Here is a 17,553-nt window from a genome sequence, read left to right as displayed (position 1 = left end):
ATTTTTTTAACCTTGGGAATAACAGGTAAATTATTTGGGTTACTGCTTGTAAACTCACAGCTTCCATTCCAAATGTTCTCATATATTTCTTCAGAAATCTACCCTCTTTTATTATATTTTTCCCCTTGTAGGTCCTCCAGAACGTCTTCACTATTGCAAAACAGGTTCCAGTGCCCACACAAAAATAATATTCCCTGTTGAAATCTAATTATTTTTCCCAAAGTTGCCTTAAGTTCCATAATAGTTATTTCACTTGGAATATAAATACATGCCAGTGCACTCATCCTTCCCTGCCAGTAACATCTAATTACCACAAATCTAGTATCAGTGTCTTTTCTATCCTCTTCTCTTACTGTAGGAGCCCCTGTTGTAGTCAGTATTTTACCACCTTTTGACTTTGTCCCTGATACTCTGCTGAATATGTGTTCTGAAGTCCTTTCTTTTCCAAACTCACATGCTTATCTCAATCAAATGTGTCTCCTGTAACATTGCTATTTGCATCCCACACTTTCTAATATAATTCAGTACTCTCTTGCCTTATCTGTACCTGTATTGCCATTGATATTCCATTATAAAATTAATAAGGCAGTCATTCTGGTAAGAAGCTGTTGTGTTCATTATATTGATCACTGCTGCAGTAGACTTAGCTGTATGAGTCATATCCTGCCAAGGATATAACTGGTGGCCAGCTCCCAAAGCTGCAGAGAACCTTCCATGCTCCCAGACTGTCAAGCAGCTCAAGCTGACTAAAAGACATGTTTAGGAGCAAAGCCCATCATTTACTGCTACTGAAGAGTATGCTCCTCCAAGGCTTTCAAGGATCGATGGTTGGCTTGTTCTTTCCTTTGCTGGGTTTTGGAAATAGCCAGGGGCAATTACCACAAGGTTCCTCACAGTCTGGTTCTACTCACACAAGAACAGGGGTGTTTGATATACCCCAACATGGGTCATCCTCAGTTAACTGCCTGGATGATAGAGTCTTAATTCTTTTTAGGCACCTGTTTACTGAAGACGTGCAGTAGGTAGTACTTATGGAGGCAAGAAGCCTGCTACTAGAAAGCCATGTATTAGCAAATGGAAAAGGTTTTCTAGTTGGTGCCAACAACATAACCACACCCATTCAGGGCTAGTGTTTCTCTGGTCTCAAAATGTTGTATGAGTTATTATCCTCTGACTTTTCTTTGACATCCATCAAGGTTAATTTATTTATTTATTTTATATTTGTTTACTGGGAAAGTCCAGTTGGATATATGTCCTTTTTCAGTGGAGGCCCTGTGAGAAAAGCTCCAAGTCAATTAAGTAGCATAATAACAAAAGTTAATAATAATGTACAATGTAACAATAAAACAGTAGGTAACATAACAACATTGTAAATATAAAATATAAGATATGCAGAGTATTTGTAGTAACATCAAAATCACAGATGTAAAAACAATGACTACATCAAATAAGCAGAGAGATTTGGTTAGACAGTTATAGTGGTCATTATAACTATTTAAAAGAGGTAGTGTACAGTCATACTTGCTTCACAAAATGGTCCTATACAGTTACAGAAAGTGGGTAGAAATAAGTTAAAGAGGCAGGGCGGGGTAGGGAAGTAGCTTATCCTGGGTAGCTACAGGAACAGAGCCAAGAGTTTGCAAGGTGGGTTTTTAGAAGTTTTCTAAACTGTACAGTTGAAGGAATGTTCACCAGAGAGTTTGATAGGTTGTTCCAAAGTTTGGAAGTATAGTTGGAGAAAAGAGATTCACCAGATGAGTTTTTAGCTTTGGTGACTTGAAAAATAAGTTTATAGTTAGAGCAGAGGGATCTTGAAGCAGAGTAGGGTTGAATGATGTCTTTGAGTTCTGGGGTGTTTTCAGGGTGGTGGTGGATTTTATGAGCTAAGGTTAGTTGATTAAAGTGTAGGAGCTGAGGGAGTTCAAGCCATTCAAGTTTCTTGAGGGATAGACAATGATGAGACTTGTAAGAAGTGTTTGTGGTGAATTTGGATACTTTATTATAACAAGTTTCAAGTTTGGCAAGGTCTGTTTTGCGGAGTGCTGATAGAAGGTGTGTCCAGGCAGTTGTGACTTTTGTACTAGTTACAGACTGGGTGCTCCTCTGTAGGAAGCCAAATTTCTTGTGTACGTTTTAGATGGTTTAGTCTATTTGGAGAGCAATTTTCAGGTTATTGTCCATTACAACCCCCAGCATTTTGGTATGGGGATTTATCAGTCATTTCAGCATGTCTGCCCATAGATCCCTCTCTTTCAATGCATTCTCATCTCAAAATGTTTCTGAAAGGGGTTTTGGGTAAGAAAACTCCAAGAAAACCAGTACCTCCTCCTTGGGATCTTAAGTGTGTATGTTAGAGAAACAGTACTTGCTCCATTTGAACAAACTCATGAAGCTGACTTGTGTTTTGTAACATGGAAAACAGTTTTACTGATTGCTGTGACCTCTGCAAGAAGAGTGTCCATCTTGCAAGCTCTTATGTTAAGTCAACCCTGTCTCCTTTTTCACAGAGACAGGGTTTCTTTGAGAATTAATCCTTTTTTTATGCCTGCTTTAAGCTAAAACTATCCATCTCATTGTTTTCTTTCCTGCAACTAAAAGTATGAGAGCAAGGATGCTCCATAGCTTGGATATACAAAGACAACTCTAATACTATCTTGACAGAACAAAATCTTTCAGAGCCTGGGATCAGTTCATTTCTTGCGCAGGTAAGAAGGGACAACTTGTGTCAAAGCAGACTATTTCCATAGGTTTGTCTCAGGCTATTACCTTTTGTTATACTCACCACAGCAAAACTACTTCAGAAGGTGAAAGCTCACCCTACCAGGGCTTTGGCTACATCTATGGCTTTTTGGAAAGGGTTTGATTCTAGAAGTATTCTTCAAGTAGCAACATGGTACATACATTTACGAAGCACTACAAGCTTGATTCCTTCTCTAGATCTAGATCAGGCTTTGCTAGGACCATTCCCCAGGGGCTCCTGGCCCCTTCTACCTCCCAAGTGCTGTAAGCTAGGGTAATCTATCCATATAGCTAAGGCTATTACAGCAATGATAAATGTTAAGAATGTAGTACAGTTGCATAAGTAAACTTGTCAGAGTAGTAGCCACTCCCTCATTCCATCACACTTTGCATTTTGATTATGCCAGGTGTATCTCTCAACCATACCAAATTTCTTGGTTTTTACTGGTTTTGAGGTCCAAACAATAGAGTGCCACAATTCTCAAGTGGCACCCCTTAATTTCCGAATTCCCGGCTTTTTTTTTTTTAATTTTTAAAAAAACATTTTTCTGGCTTTTGGGCTGACGTCATCACGTGTAGAGGCGTGCACAATGACGTCAGCTCTGTGACCAGCCTGTCAGAATTGGCTGAGGGCTCGAGTGATTCACTGTACTTTGTTTCTCGCCAGCCAGTAAAAAGCACGCAGGCCATGTGTGCATCTCCCCCAGCTGCCCAGGTAAGGAGGAGGACAAAAAGTCATGTAACAACTCTGCATTTCAATTACTGCCGCTCAAGCTAGCTGCATTTCAATTACCACTTTCTGCTGCTAGCATTTGAATTAACCAGGTCTGCACTACACTGCATTTAGTACATTGAAGTGATTAGTACAAGCACATTGAAGTGATTTGATATCTGACAAGCATTGAAGTGTGTGTGTTCTCCAGCGAGCATTTCAGTTAACCAGGACTGCTCGAGCTAGCTGCATTTCAATTACTGCTTTCTACCCAGAGCATTTGAATTAACCAGGTCTGCACTGCATTTAGTGCAATGAAGTGATTTGATATTTGACAACCATTGAAGTGTGTGTGTCCTGCCGCAAGCATTTGAATTAACCAGGTCCATTCTGCCGCAAGCATTTTAATTAACCAGGTCCGTACTGTACTTAGTACAAACATTGAAGTGATGTGAATTACACTTTCTACTAGTCGATATTTGACTTACACAAGGGGGGGGGTGAGATTTGAATTACACTTACTATTAGTTGATATTTGCTTACACAAGGGATGTGTGTGATTTGAATTACAGTTACTACTAGCTGATATTTGACTTACACAAGGGGTGTGTGTGATCTTAATTACACTTACTACTAGTTGATATTTGACTTATACAGGTATGTGTGTGTGTGCACACGAGCAAGAACCTTAATTCTCTACCCATACCACCACTTCTGATCGAAGAAGTTGCAGCTTTCAATTGTACAAATTTTCACAGAATGTCTGGAATGTTTGGCTCATACTTTTGGTCTGTTCCTCTTAAAAATTCAGATGATGTATTGGTGTAGTGGTAGTGTTGTTGCCTCACAGCAAGAGGTTCTCTGGTTTGATTCTCAGCTGAAGTACCTTCCGTGTGGAGTCTGCATGTTCTCCCTGTGTTTTTATGGATTTTCTGTGGGTGCTCTGGTTTCCTCCCATGATACAAAGATGTGTCTTGTGTCTGGAGCCACTGCATAAAATTAGCTTTGATCCAAGTTGGACTTTCCGGGTAAACAAATGTTAAATAAAAATAAAATTTGTGGTTTTCTGGCAAATCAGTTTGAACTGAATTCACTAAATAATGATAGCCATTTAAGTTTTAGTCTTCCTGTCTTTCAGCAAATGCATGGTAACACAACATTTTATTCTAGCAACTTTCTAAGATTATACAAGCAATGTTTAAAAGGTGTGCCCAGTTTGCCCCCCCCCCCCCCCATACATTTGGCTTTTTCCTGATTTCTTGTGCTGCACAGTTCTTCAGGCAAAGAGAAGTTTAGGCTGCTTATGCAAAGTCTGCTTCCATTTTTAGTAGCACAACAGGTACTATACTTGCTTTTGTTGCAAAAGGCTGTGGATTCTACTCCCACAGTATGTAGATGGATTGCTGATACTGTACTGTTTTGTACTTTTTAAATGGGGTGGATGCTGCAGTCCTGAGAATGGTCTCCTTTGGTGGTGATACCTAGTAACTATGAACATGTTATCAGTTTGCCATCCATTCCCTATTGAAGTATTACTAGCTTATCATTTTAATGTAACATAGGCAATTTATTCTTTAAGGGCAGCAGGCACTTTACTTGTAGATGAAACAATGAAATATAAAGTTATTTGCTAGCAGCAACCTCTTCATTAGTTACAGATCTCTTTAAAGAGGCATTATTTAGATGACTTTTACTTCTGCAGATATTGTGCATATTTAGTGATACTGATGGATTGTAGAAATTTGAGTAGACTTGTATGATGGAAATGTTTTGAATTAGGCAAATTTGTCATTACTGGTTCATGCATTTTGTTTCATTGCTTACTGGAAAAATACTCAAAACAATAAATTTAAAACTAGCTCTAACAAGTGTGCTGTATTATACAAGGAATATAATTTAATACAGCAAGTAAGGTATATCAAAGAATACATGTATGTTTCATGTGCAAGGGGCCTATGATTTGAAAACAGCCCAAAGGTAATCTTTATCTACCACTGGCCAGATGTACTTTCTTTGAATGTGGGTTTAAATGCTTTTTCAATGAATGTGAGTTTTAAGGGCAGATAAGTTTTAATGCTAAGTCTATTTTCATTGTGTGACTGTATTGCTTTGTCTAAAAAATGTCTATTAGTGTTTGTGCTACATACCTCTCAACCTGGAAAGATCAAAAATCTGGACAAAAGCCCATGAAAAATAGGTACAAATCTGTATGCTGATTAACATAAAATTTGCATACATAATTATGCAGCCCCCACCCACTCCCGTGGAATTGTGGGATACCAACATTCAAATGCAAATTGAACAACAGATTAGGTTCATTGCATAGTACTGCTTATGAACATATCGGCCCAAGGGCCTAAGTAAGCCTAGCCAACAAGGTTCGCTGGCTTATGCCACCCAAGAAAGTTAATTTCCTGTGCCCTGTCGAGCAGAGCCACAGAAGTGACCACAGGGGTGTATTTCCTATTTCCTATTCACTCATCAAGATTTTTCTTGAAGAGTGCTAATGAGGAACTTTGCTTGACATAGATGGGTAGCTTGTTCCAGAGTATAGGAAGTCTCTGGGACAGGAATCTATCCCTCCAGCATGTCCTGTTTATTGTGGTGATGAGGTTTAGGTCCCTAGAGCGTGTAGCTCAGAGGGATTGGGATTTCTTTAGGTGTAGCATGTCCAACAGCTTTGGGTTTAACATAGCTTTATATGTTAGGCAGAGATCTCCTCAGAGTAGGTGATATGCTAAAGAGTAAAGCTGGAGTTTTTTAAGATGGTCAGTGTAGGGCATCTGTTTGAGGCCAGTAATCCTCTTTGTGAGGTACTTCTGTGGCCTTTCCAACTGCTGCAGATGTCTTGTGAGGTACATTCCAAAAGGGACGTTGTACTCTATAATGGGTCTAATGAGTGCCAAGTAGAGGGGAACAATGACCTCTTTTTTTCCTGGATGAGAACCCTTTTGTGATGAGGTGTGCCATGTAGAAGGATTTCCTGACTACTGTGGCAATGTGATTATCAAAGGAGATACCAACATTCAAATGCAAATCTGATCTGGGTCTCAAGGTCTCTCACACATTCGACGTTAAGTAGGCTGCTGTTTATGGGGTAGTTCATGGGTACAGAGTTTTTACCAAAGGGGATGACAATGCAGTTTTTGGCACTGAGCCTGAGGCCATGCCTCTGACACCAGGAATCTGTCTCAGTGAGGCCCTTATGTAGGATGTCCACATCATTTGGGAATTCGACTATGGCTCCTAGTTTGCAGTCATCTGTGAACTTCGTTAGCCAGAGGCCTTCTGTGTTAGCCTGTACTTCAGAGAAGTAGATACCAAACAGGAGAGGTCCCAGGACTGAACCCTGTGGTACACCACTTCTCACTGGTTTGAAGTCAGATTTGGAGTCTGCTACTTTCACAGTGTGGGTTCTGTCAGTGAGCCAGTTGGCAACCCATCTTGTGACGTAGGGATTTCTACCTAGTTTAGTGAGTTTAGCTATAATTCCAGAATGGGGGATGGTGTCAAAAGTCTTGGTGAGGTCAAGATAGGCTGTGTGAACCACCTTACCCTCGTCTACGGCTTTGGTGACTGCCTCAAAGAAGTCGATCAGGTTCAGAAGGCATGATCTGACTTTCACAAACCCGAACTGGGTGGGATCCAGAGTTTGGAGGTTACCAATGTCTTTGTTTATGAGTTCCATGATGATACGTTCCATGGCCTTGCAGATCAGGCTCGTCAGACTAATAGGGAGATAGTTCTCAGAGTCAGTGGTGGCTCCCCCTTTGTGGAGTGGGATAACTGTTGCTGTGCGCCATTCAGTGCGCAAAAAGCCTGACATGAGACTATGATTGAACATGGTGCTTAGGTGGGGAGCCAGTTCATTCTGAAGTTTGTGTAAAATGCAGCCTGGGATGTTGTCCGGTCCCATAGATGTTGTGTTTTTGGTTTTAGAGAGTGCAGCTTTTACCTGCATAGATGTGATTACAGGGACTCTGCATTCTTCCTGTATAGATATGGGCCCTTTAAGGGGTGAGGGAGAGAGGGGCTAATGTTAGCACTGAACCTATCTGCCAGGATGTTGGCAATATCAGTTGGTTCTGTCATTTTCGTGCCGTTGTGCTGTAACTCAGAGCAGATCTGGGTGTTGCGATTGAGATTCTTGACATAGCTATAGAATGCTTTGTGGTTGCCCTTAGAATCAGTGGTGATTTTGTTTTCATAGCTAGCTTTGGAGGATCTTATAAGGGATCACATCTTCTTACTGAGGCTGACCAGGGAGCTCCTCCACTCATGAGATTTTACTCTCTTTTGCAACAGTTTCTTCCTTCTGTTGTAGAGTTTGTTTATGGCATTGGACCACCTGATTGGCTTCCTTTTTTTTTGGAGGTAGCGTCTTGGTTTTGTTTGGGATAGCACGATCCATGCACTCATGTAAGTGCTTATAGAGTGTATTTGTGTAGGCTTCAGCAGCCATAACTTTATTGTCCATTTGCATGGGTGACATGAAGTTCACCACTTCTGTCTTAAGAAGCATGAAGTTGGCTTTGGAGAAATTTTTACCATGGTTTCTTTAATGGTGGGTGGGGGCGGAATGCAGATATCTAGGGTGATTAGCTTATGATTGGATCTGATCAACGAGGAGTTGACTTCAGGTGTGGAACACCGGTCACTCATGTTGGTAATGACTAGGTCTAGGATATTGTTGCCCCTGGTGGGGGGGTGTAGATAAGTTGATCCAAGGCATTGGAATTTATGAATTTCATAAAGCGTTGAGCAAAGGAGTTGGTACATGAGTAGTTTTCCCAGTTAATGGTGGGGTAGTTGAAATCACCCATTATTAGGGTGTTTGGTTGAATCCTAATATTTTCCAGTATATCAAGAAAAGAAGAGTGGGAATCCTGGGGCATGGTGGGGGATCTGTAGCAAGCTACAATTTGGATTGCAGTTTTGCCCAGAGTTAGTTGCACTTGGATAACCTCAGATGCATTATGCTGCACAGCTAGCCTGGAAGTGTGGATATCCGTAATGAATATGGACACACCTCCGCCTTTGGTGTTCTGGTCCAGGTTAGATGACCGAAAAGTGTGGTATGAGTTATAGCCTGGCAGTGCAGGGGTGCTCTCTAGAGCCTTGAACCAGGTTTCAGTCACTGCACAGATATCGATGTTCTCCATTTTAAGGAGTGCCTCCAGTGAGTGCATTTTGAGATTTAGACTTCTAGCATTGAGTAGCATTACCCTCAGTTTTTGCTTGCCTGTTCCTGTTAAGATGGTGAATTTGTCATTTGAACCTTGCCTAAAAAGGCACTATAGGGGCGGCAAGACCCTTAGCCAGTATCCGGAATCCCAGGGGAGACAGGTGCAGGCCATCTCTGGCAAAGCATCGTGGTCTGTCAACCATGTCGTCCCAGGCAGACAGATACTGGATCCCCTTAGAATGACACCAGAAGCTTAGCCAATTGTTGAAGTCAATCATTTTGTCCTTGTACTGCGGTATTATTCTGGGTGATGGCAGGATGCTATTCAGAGCTAGGGTCATACCTGCCTGGGCTACAAGATCGGAGAGCTCTTCCATGTCTCTTTTCATGTAGTCCAGGGAGGTACATGTCAGATCGTTCACACCAACATGGACAATGACAGAGTCATATCTGTACTTGTTATAGAGTGACCTGAGTGCGTGGGTTATGTGGCAGATCCTGGCACCCGACAGGCAGCTGACAGTAACCTTCTCCTTGTTTAGCCTGGTGAGTGGGACATCAGTGTGCCTGACTATAGAGTCACCTATGACTAGTGTGTTGAGTACGTTGTTTTGCCTTATGGGCTGTGGTTTATTGGTACACTGAACCTGTGGGCTGTGTGTCATTTGGGTTGTGCTGGGGGGTGGAGGTTGCTTGCGTTTCTACTTTGGAGGTCTCTATTGCTTGAGCAGATTATTATTGAGAGCCTCTGCAAATGTTTTTGTGTTCCTATGTGTGGATTTTGGTGGTGTAGGTTTAGTGAGATTATGTGATGAGTGTGGTGTGGTGCAAGTGTTTACCTTCTCCTGTTGACTGTCAAGTTCAGTCGTGGTTGGAGAGAGCTTTACCTCCAGTTTGGCTAGATAAGTGCATCTCTCACAAGTTGTGGTGTTGGGTGGTAGGAGGAGAGGGTTGTCTGTGTAGATGAGGCAATTGCTACATTGCCCTAAGATGCCCAGATTCATCAGATAGACATGAAAGAACACTGGGAGCTGACCCTTGGACATGCCTGAATAAAAAATCTACTTTCCTCTAGACAAGTGAGGAAAGTGAGTATAAGAGCTGTTTTTCTCTAGCAAGTGAGGAAAGTAAGAACAAAAACTGCTTTCTTCTAGGTAAAGAGGAAGGTAGAGTGCTGTAGTAATTTGTAGCTTATTTAGTGCTAACAGCAAGTTCTGAACAAGTGCTGAGCACGAATAAGCAAATTCAAGTACTAAAACTAAGAATCTGTACCTGGATCTTGTGGTAGATAGGCTACCTAGTGCTTACCACTCCCACTGATAAGCTAGAATGCTTCCCTCCAACTCAGAAAGGCTTGAGGGGCTCAGAAGCTTGCAAACAGTCCTGAATACAGCAAATCTGTATCTGGGCTAGAATAGTTACAGGAAAGGTGGGAAACGAGCGCAAAAGTGGGCTTTTAAACCAGAAGGTTGAAAGAGATGGAAAAACTGCCCAAACGGCCACTAAACTACAATTTCTGGGCCAGAAACCACTCTTGTGGTAGATAGGCTAAATAGTGCTTACCACTCCCACTGATAAGCTAGAAGGCTTCCCTCCAACACAGAAAGGCTTGGTGGGGGGGGGCTCAGAAGCTTACAAACAGTCCTGGATACAGCAAATCTGTATCTGGGCAAGACTAGTTACAGGAAAGGTGGGAAACAACCGCAAATGCAGGCTTTTAAACCAGAAAGTTGAAAGAGATGGAAAAACTGCACAAACGGCCAATAAACTACAATTTCTGGACCAGAAACCACTCTTGCGGTAGGTAGGTTACCTAGTGCTTACCACTCCCACTGATAAGCTAGAAGGCTTCCCTCCAACACAGAAATGCTTGTGGGGGGGGGGCTCAGAAGCTTACAAACAGTCCTGGATACAGCTAATCTGTATCTGGACTAGACCAGTTGCAGGAAAGGCAGGAAACAAGCTTAGAAATTATTAATTTTTTTAAACACGAAATATAACCAGAACAATAGTGTTTTATTTATATTAACATTTGAAATTGCATCAAACTTTAAACTTGTGGAAAAAAGCTTAATACAATTATTAACTAGTATGATTGATTATTAAACACAACAATTGCTTATTAACTAAATATTTTCCCATTTGAGACTTGGCATATAGTTACCTCATTCTGTATAGCTTTTTGTATAACATATGGATTTGTACTGGTGGCTTACACAGAGTGGTAGGAATTAAATCCTGGTAGAAAGGGTGTTTTTTATTCAATGGAAGCATGTTTCAAAAATAATGCAAACTTAAATATTTTCTAGGGTTAGACAAGCTTCTAAAGAGGCCACTTTCATACTGAGGCTTCTAGCACTGAGCAGCATCATGTTTATACTATCCCAATTTGGTTTGGCTAAGTTGGCAAATAGAAGAGACTGGCACTGCCTAGAAAAGGCACTATAAGGGTGGAGAATACGGTTAATTCACAGCAGTAGTAAGTGTAATTCAAAGCAGCAGACCTGGTTAATTCACAGCAGTAGTAAGCGTAATTCAGTAATTTAAAGCAGCAGACCTAGTTAATTCACAGCAGCAGAATGAACCTGGTTAACACACGCACTCATTCATTCTGTGTCATCCATGTAAACAAACGGACATTTTTTCTTACAAGAATTGTATTTGATTAGCACACCAAATGTTTTTACAGCTACAGGGTAAATTAATCACATTGGTTAGCAATTCTTTTAATGTTTTTACCCGGAGGAGGAGCTGGGGGAAGAAGTAAAATATTTCTTCATGTCTGGTCGCACTCGCACCGCCGCTCTGACCCGAGTCTGACTGCTACTGCCTGGAACCCTGCTGAAGTCAATGGCTTGCTAGGGGACGGGGTGGCCTTGCCAACTGTCACTGACTGTAACTGTAAGTCAAACCTCAGCTCTAAATTAGTTAAAAATAAAAAAATAAAAAAAACACTGTTCGGTCTGTTGCTGCTATTGCTATCTCGTGGTCCGACTCTGCAAGTCCACTTCTGACCCGACGACCCTCTGTAATTTGAAACAAGCACTCTGCGCTTGCCTTTAACTTAGTTGCTGCACAAGTCCAACTAAGATGCACGCTACTTGTAAACACGTTGCGGCCCAAACATAAAGTACAGCCAATGAGTCATTCAGTCACACCCCTCTAGCCCTCAGCCAAATTCTGACAGGCTGACAGGCTGCTCACATCGCTGATGTCATTGCTCATGCCTCTGCATGTGATGACATCAGTGAAAATTGCCAAGGAGAAAAAAAATTTAAATAAAGGGAAACAATTGGGAATAAAGGGGGCCAGTTGGAAATTTGTGGCACCCCATTATTTGGACCTCAAAACCGGGTAAATGCCGTGGCATTCGGCATGGTTGAGAGGTATGTTCTGCTACAAAATGTAAAATAAAAGTTTTAAATGAATTCCAAATAATCATTGTAGAAGTAAAGTAGTATGTACATTACAGAGTTTATGGTAAATGAGGCAAAATAGCAAAGCAATCGGACATTAGAATGACTGCAGAGGTACTTTGGGGCCATATTTTGGTTGTCTGTTCTTCAATTTGTGTTTGAAAGTTGGTATCCCACAATTCCATTGGAGTGGGTGGCGTTACGTAATTATGCATGTACATTTTATGTTAATTGCACACAGACTTGTACCTATTTTTCATGGGCCTTTGTCCAGATTTTTGATGTTTCCAGGTTGACAGGTATGACCAGGGTATTTTACTCCTAAAAATGTCCTCTCAGGGCTCACCCTCCCTCCCTCTCTCAGTTGGCATGAAAGCTCTGAAGGGCCTGACACTCAAACTTGTGTTTTTAGGCTCAAGCTGCTAATTGTTTAGAGCTTGGATGGTGCCCTGATGCTTTGGAAGCTGGCCGGCTGTTGTATCTTTGGCAGGATATAACTCATATAGCTAAGGCTACTGCAGCACTGATCATTCAAACATCTACTATTATGGTAAGTTTACTTACACTTACACAACTGTACTGTTTGTATAACCAGAGACTGGCACTAAAACTTGCTTGTTTGAGTTTTGATCTTTAATTTTGTGTGGGTAACTGAAAATGCTGTCCCTTCACAACCTGTTACCTTTTCTTGTGTTTTGGCACACACCTGGGCATAACTCAGTATAACATGGTCTTCAGGAACAAGTATGTTTGAAATGTTTTTTTGTGTGTATATATACACATTTGCAGTAAAAAATAAAGGTGTGAGTGTCTGTGTTTGTGCATATATATGTATAAACATGTTTGTGTGTGTGTATATATATATATATATATATATATATATATATATATATATATATATATATGTGTATGCATGTTTGTACGTACATGGATATAGATTGAGATATACTAGGGACAAGCCTGCATTTTTTCTGTAATTCTTACATAGCAAGAAAAGTAAACTTTAGAAATCTTTTTTCTTATTCCAGGAAATATTTGCAGTGGATATGAAAACAGGAATTCCAAGTTCTCTTACAGCAGGTATGTTTGATATATTACTATGTAGAGAGGGTTAATAGTCTAGAATTCAGTTTCTCTCAACCTGGTAACCCCTTTGGGCAGCTTCTAGGATTATAGACTATTTGACAGCACAACTGAAAAGGTTTACTATTATGTTTAAGCGAGTTGTGAATTTGTGCTGTTATGAGTAGAATCGTAGACATCATTTCTTTTTGCAGTGGAAGCTAGACGGATGAGTTCTTTTGCTGTTGTATCCCCATTGACCAGGTTATGATCAGCAATTTTACAGTGTATGTCACACTGAAAAACTTTCACAAAACTTGATAGATCATACTCTTAGTGCTTGTGAGTTTATTAGTTGCTGAAAGTAATATTATATATAGCATAGGGAAGCATAGTGTTGCTATATTTCTGTATTAAATCATTGGTCATTACTTATTTGTCGCACATCAGCTGGTGAATTAAGCAGAAGTGAAACTATTCATTATCTCTTCTAATGCTGTTTCACTGACCCCTTAGTGCAGGTGTGAGCTTTTCAACAAAGTGTTTGCTTTGTAAAAGACTGTAGCATGCATCATTTCATCTCATTTAATCTCAAATTGCAATAGCCAGGACCCACCTCATATCTACTCTATTTTATACATCCCCAATTCTAACTAATCTTTACAAAACTGATCTTAAAAAACTTTCCATCTGTTACAACAAAATTGCTAGATTCACTACCAATGCCAAATCACAATCCCACCACTGCCTTTTCGTACAAGCCTTGCACTGGCTTGAATTTCCAAACCTGTTAAGGTACCATCAACTCAGCCAAGCTCATCTGAACTTCTACAATTCAAATTCAACTTTGGTCCCCCAACAAATTCTTAATCGAAACCATCACATACAAAAACAAGTCCGGGGATTCACTATTTGCCCATGAAGTAGCAAAAAGTATGGAACAACCTTTCCCCTCACCTCAGACTACAAAACTCCACACCCTCCTTCAAGAGCCTACTTAAAACATACCTCTTCACCAACCATCTATGCACCTGTAATTGACCCCCGAAGCATATATATATATATATATATATATATATATATATATATATATATATCTAGGACTATTGAACACACTTTAACGAAAGCGCTTTTACCGAAAAAGCGCTTGCGTTAAAGTGTGTTTAAAAAACAAATAAAACATTACTTTTACGTTTTTGCAGGGAGGGAAAGCCTCCCTGCACCCCCCACACCCCCTACTTAATTATTCTCACCCTGAGGTCGCAGTACAGTGGGGAAAAGGGAAATTTCCCTTACTCCCACTGTAGTGCGATCTCTGCAACAGGCATACTTACACGAAAGTGCCAAATATGCCCAGCCAAATCTGTTTCGGTTATGTTGCCGTTCGGTGATCCGTACGGATCCCATATATAAATATATGTGTGTATGTGTGTGTGTATATAGATTATATGCATGTGTATGCATATGTGTATGTATATATATATATATATATATATATATATATATATATATATATAAATGTGTGTGTGTATGTGTGTGTGTATATATAAATATATATATATATCTATATATATATATATATATATATATATATCTATATATATATATCTATATTTGTGTGTGTGTATGCATATATAGGTATGTATAGTCTTGCATGTATATTTGCTTGAATGTATATATGGAAAACTTAAACATTTATATACTCTTATTCATTTGTGAAAAATCTTGCAATGCTCTACCAGGTTCGTATCTACTCTCATTGTATATTCTGTACACTAGTATTTTTAACTAAAAGAGGGAAAATCTCTTATTGTATACTAACAGCTGTAAAGTCTACCATCTGTATGCTACTACTCTGTAATGTCTCTCATGTAAATTTTTCTTTTCTCTGTAAACTTATGGAGTTTTTCTCCCCAGGACTCCGCTGAAAACGGACACTTGTTGTCCAGTCGGACTATCCTGGCAAACAAATGTTAAATAAATAATTTCATTCAAATAAATAAATAATTTCAATCAAAAATCAGACATTGTTATTCACATGGAGTTTATTTCATCAGTCTTTCTTACTGTGTGTCTGATGCAGCGCTAAAGAATACAATATGACAACACACTGAAGGATGACGTTTCAGTTTTCTTACATTAAATATTGTGCAATGAATTTTAGATTTGCAATTTTCCCATTTCCAAGATTTAGTAGCATAAATGATTGATAGGATTATTTACATGAAAACTGTCTTACTTGCTTTGTTAATATTCCTGTCTCCTCTGACTCAGTGTCTGGTTCTGTAGTTCATTTTATAGTTGGGTTCCTTCTCAGTAGAGTCTGCATGTCCTTCCTGCATCTGTGTATATGTCTGACATTATGGACGGCACAGTGGTGCAGCAGTAGCATTGTCACCTCACAGCAAGAGGTTCTCCGGTTCAATTCTTGGCTGGGGTGCCTTCTGTGCAGAGTCTGCATGTCCTCCCTGCATTCGTGTGAGTTTCCTCCGGATGCTCTGGTTTCCTCCCACATTAAAAGACATGCATCTAGAGTGTTTCTCCCCCGGCCTCCGCTGAAAATTGGCATTGTTCCAAGTCGGACTTTCCCAGTTAACAAATGTTAAATAAATAAATAAAAATAAAATTAAAAAAATGTGCTCTGGTTTCCTACCTCATCCCAGAAACATGCCATAGATTAATTGGTGATCCTCTTAATGACCTATAAATGTGCATGTTGTGTGTTTGTGTAAGTATATATGTAGATATTGAAGTTAATCAGAAAGTCAGTAGATCAACAATGTAAATGTTTTTAAACACCTTTATTGAATTATCACTTAAGACATAGGCAGGCATACATTTATATAAAAGAACACATTTTAACATCTCCCTAGTCACAAACATTATATATCACATTTTTTGTGTAGCAGTCATCAATCTAACATTACATAAATTGCTCAGTTCTTTCTTCCCTTAAATCTCACTCCTTTAAGACGTAATTCTACATGTATTGTTCCTACACTTTCCATTTTCAGTGTAATTTACTCCTATCATTTTCTAAAGATCCCATTTCCAGTTCTTTTGTCTCTCTGCTGCAATTTTTGTTACTTAAATACATTTGATTTGCACTGTGATTTCCATTTTTGGCAGCCACTAGAATTAGACATAGCAAGGCATTACTATGTCTAGGCAATTCAGTTACTGTATCTCAGCTCAGAAAAAAAATCCTTATTTGTACCTATTTGCTCATCCAGTATTACTGACTAAGTACTCTGCTGGGAATTTTTGAAGTCTGCCAACTCATTACACTCCCAAAACATATGTTCCCATTAACCTCTTTATTCCCCATCACACCTCCAGCATTTGTCAGCTACCTGTAGAAAAAGGCTGTGGAGTTTTCTTGGGGTGTAAAAATACCTATGGAAACACTTTCAAGCAAAAAACCTAAATCTTCTAGACTTTGTTGCATACTTGGGAGCCATACATATGTCTCCCCATTGTTTCCTTGTGAAATGCGTATCCACTCTGTTCCCAATCTAACCTCCTCTGTTTGATTCATATATTTATTGTGCAATGTTTTGTATGCTCTACTCATCTATTCTAGATTCAGCTAAAAGCTCTGCCAGTGTAGGTCTTTCATTAAGGATTTCCCTATCACTTTCTCTTTGCCTATACTATAATATCAATCCCTGATAGGGAAGGCAGTCTCTAGCCTCTGCAGTCCAAATGTCATCTTGTCCTCATCCAGTTCGGTTACCTTTCCCTCTCATTTGTTCCCAATAACTTGTTTCCTTTGCCTGTTTTCTCAAATAAATTCCAGGTCCTGTCTTAATTGCAGTCATACCTATTGCAATCATCGCTATCAGCAAAATCTCCTTTCTCCATTCTTGTGTTGGCTTGGTTCTTAGAATACTTTCTGCTACTTTATGAATATAATATTCTGTGTGGCAGTTAGTTGCCTTAAGGATGTGCATCCAAAATCCCACTGTCTCTCCTTATTTCTTGAATTTCCCCCTTGTTTAATCATAATCCCTTTCGACTTTGAATTATAGCTTTCTGCTTATGTTATTTATGAGCCTTAACCGTGTAGCTCTAAAACGTCCCTTCAAATCAGGTCATCTTAAAACATGCTGTTCTTTTGAAAAGATCAACTTATTCCACTTGACGCTTGCCCTGTCCCCCTAATAAATTCCTTCAACTTTTTATTAATTATTGTCCACAACTTCTCCTCTGGTTGATAAAAATGTGCCTAACATGTATATAAAACTAAAGGGACTAAAGCATTTTCACTGCTGGTATCTTAGTATCCATATCCATAAACAAGAGTTTCAGTTTCTCAATGTTTGTGTTATCTTGTTTAGTATCTTTCCACATATTCGTAGCTTCCATAACAAAATCCTAAAGTCCATATTCCTAAATACTTCATTTTATCATGTTTCTGTAAGTATGGGTATTGCTGG

The 17,553-nt window shown here is 39.6% G+C and overlaps 1 protein-coding gene across 1 annotated transcript in view; it reads left to right on the top strand.

Annotated features, from left to right (window-relative positions):
- Positions 1 to 17,553, top strand: part of LOC122806187 (acylamino-acid-releasing enzyme-like) — a 1,918,826-nt gene that overhangs the window by 810,282 nt on the left and 1,090,991 nt on the right. Inside the window, exon 14 of the mRNA XM_044076421.1 lies at positions 13,081 to 13,162. Within this exon, the coding sequence (XP_043932356.1) occupies positions 13,081 to 13,162 (82 nt within the window). The remainder of the gene's footprint in view (positions 1 to 13,080; positions 13,163 to 17,553) is intronic.

The sequence above is a fragment of the Protopterus annectens genome, chromosome 7.part0 (genome assembly GCF_019279795.1).
Source record: "Protopterus annectens isolate FY-2018-M chromosome 7.part0, PAN1.0, whole genome shotgun sequence".
In the NCBI taxonomy this organism is placed as follows: domain Eukaryota; kingdom Metazoa; phylum Chordata; order Ceratodontiformes; family Protopteridae; genus Protopterus; species Protopterus annectens.
Note: the sequence above shows the minus strand (reverse complement) of the source record. Positions and strands in the feature narration are given on the sequence as shown.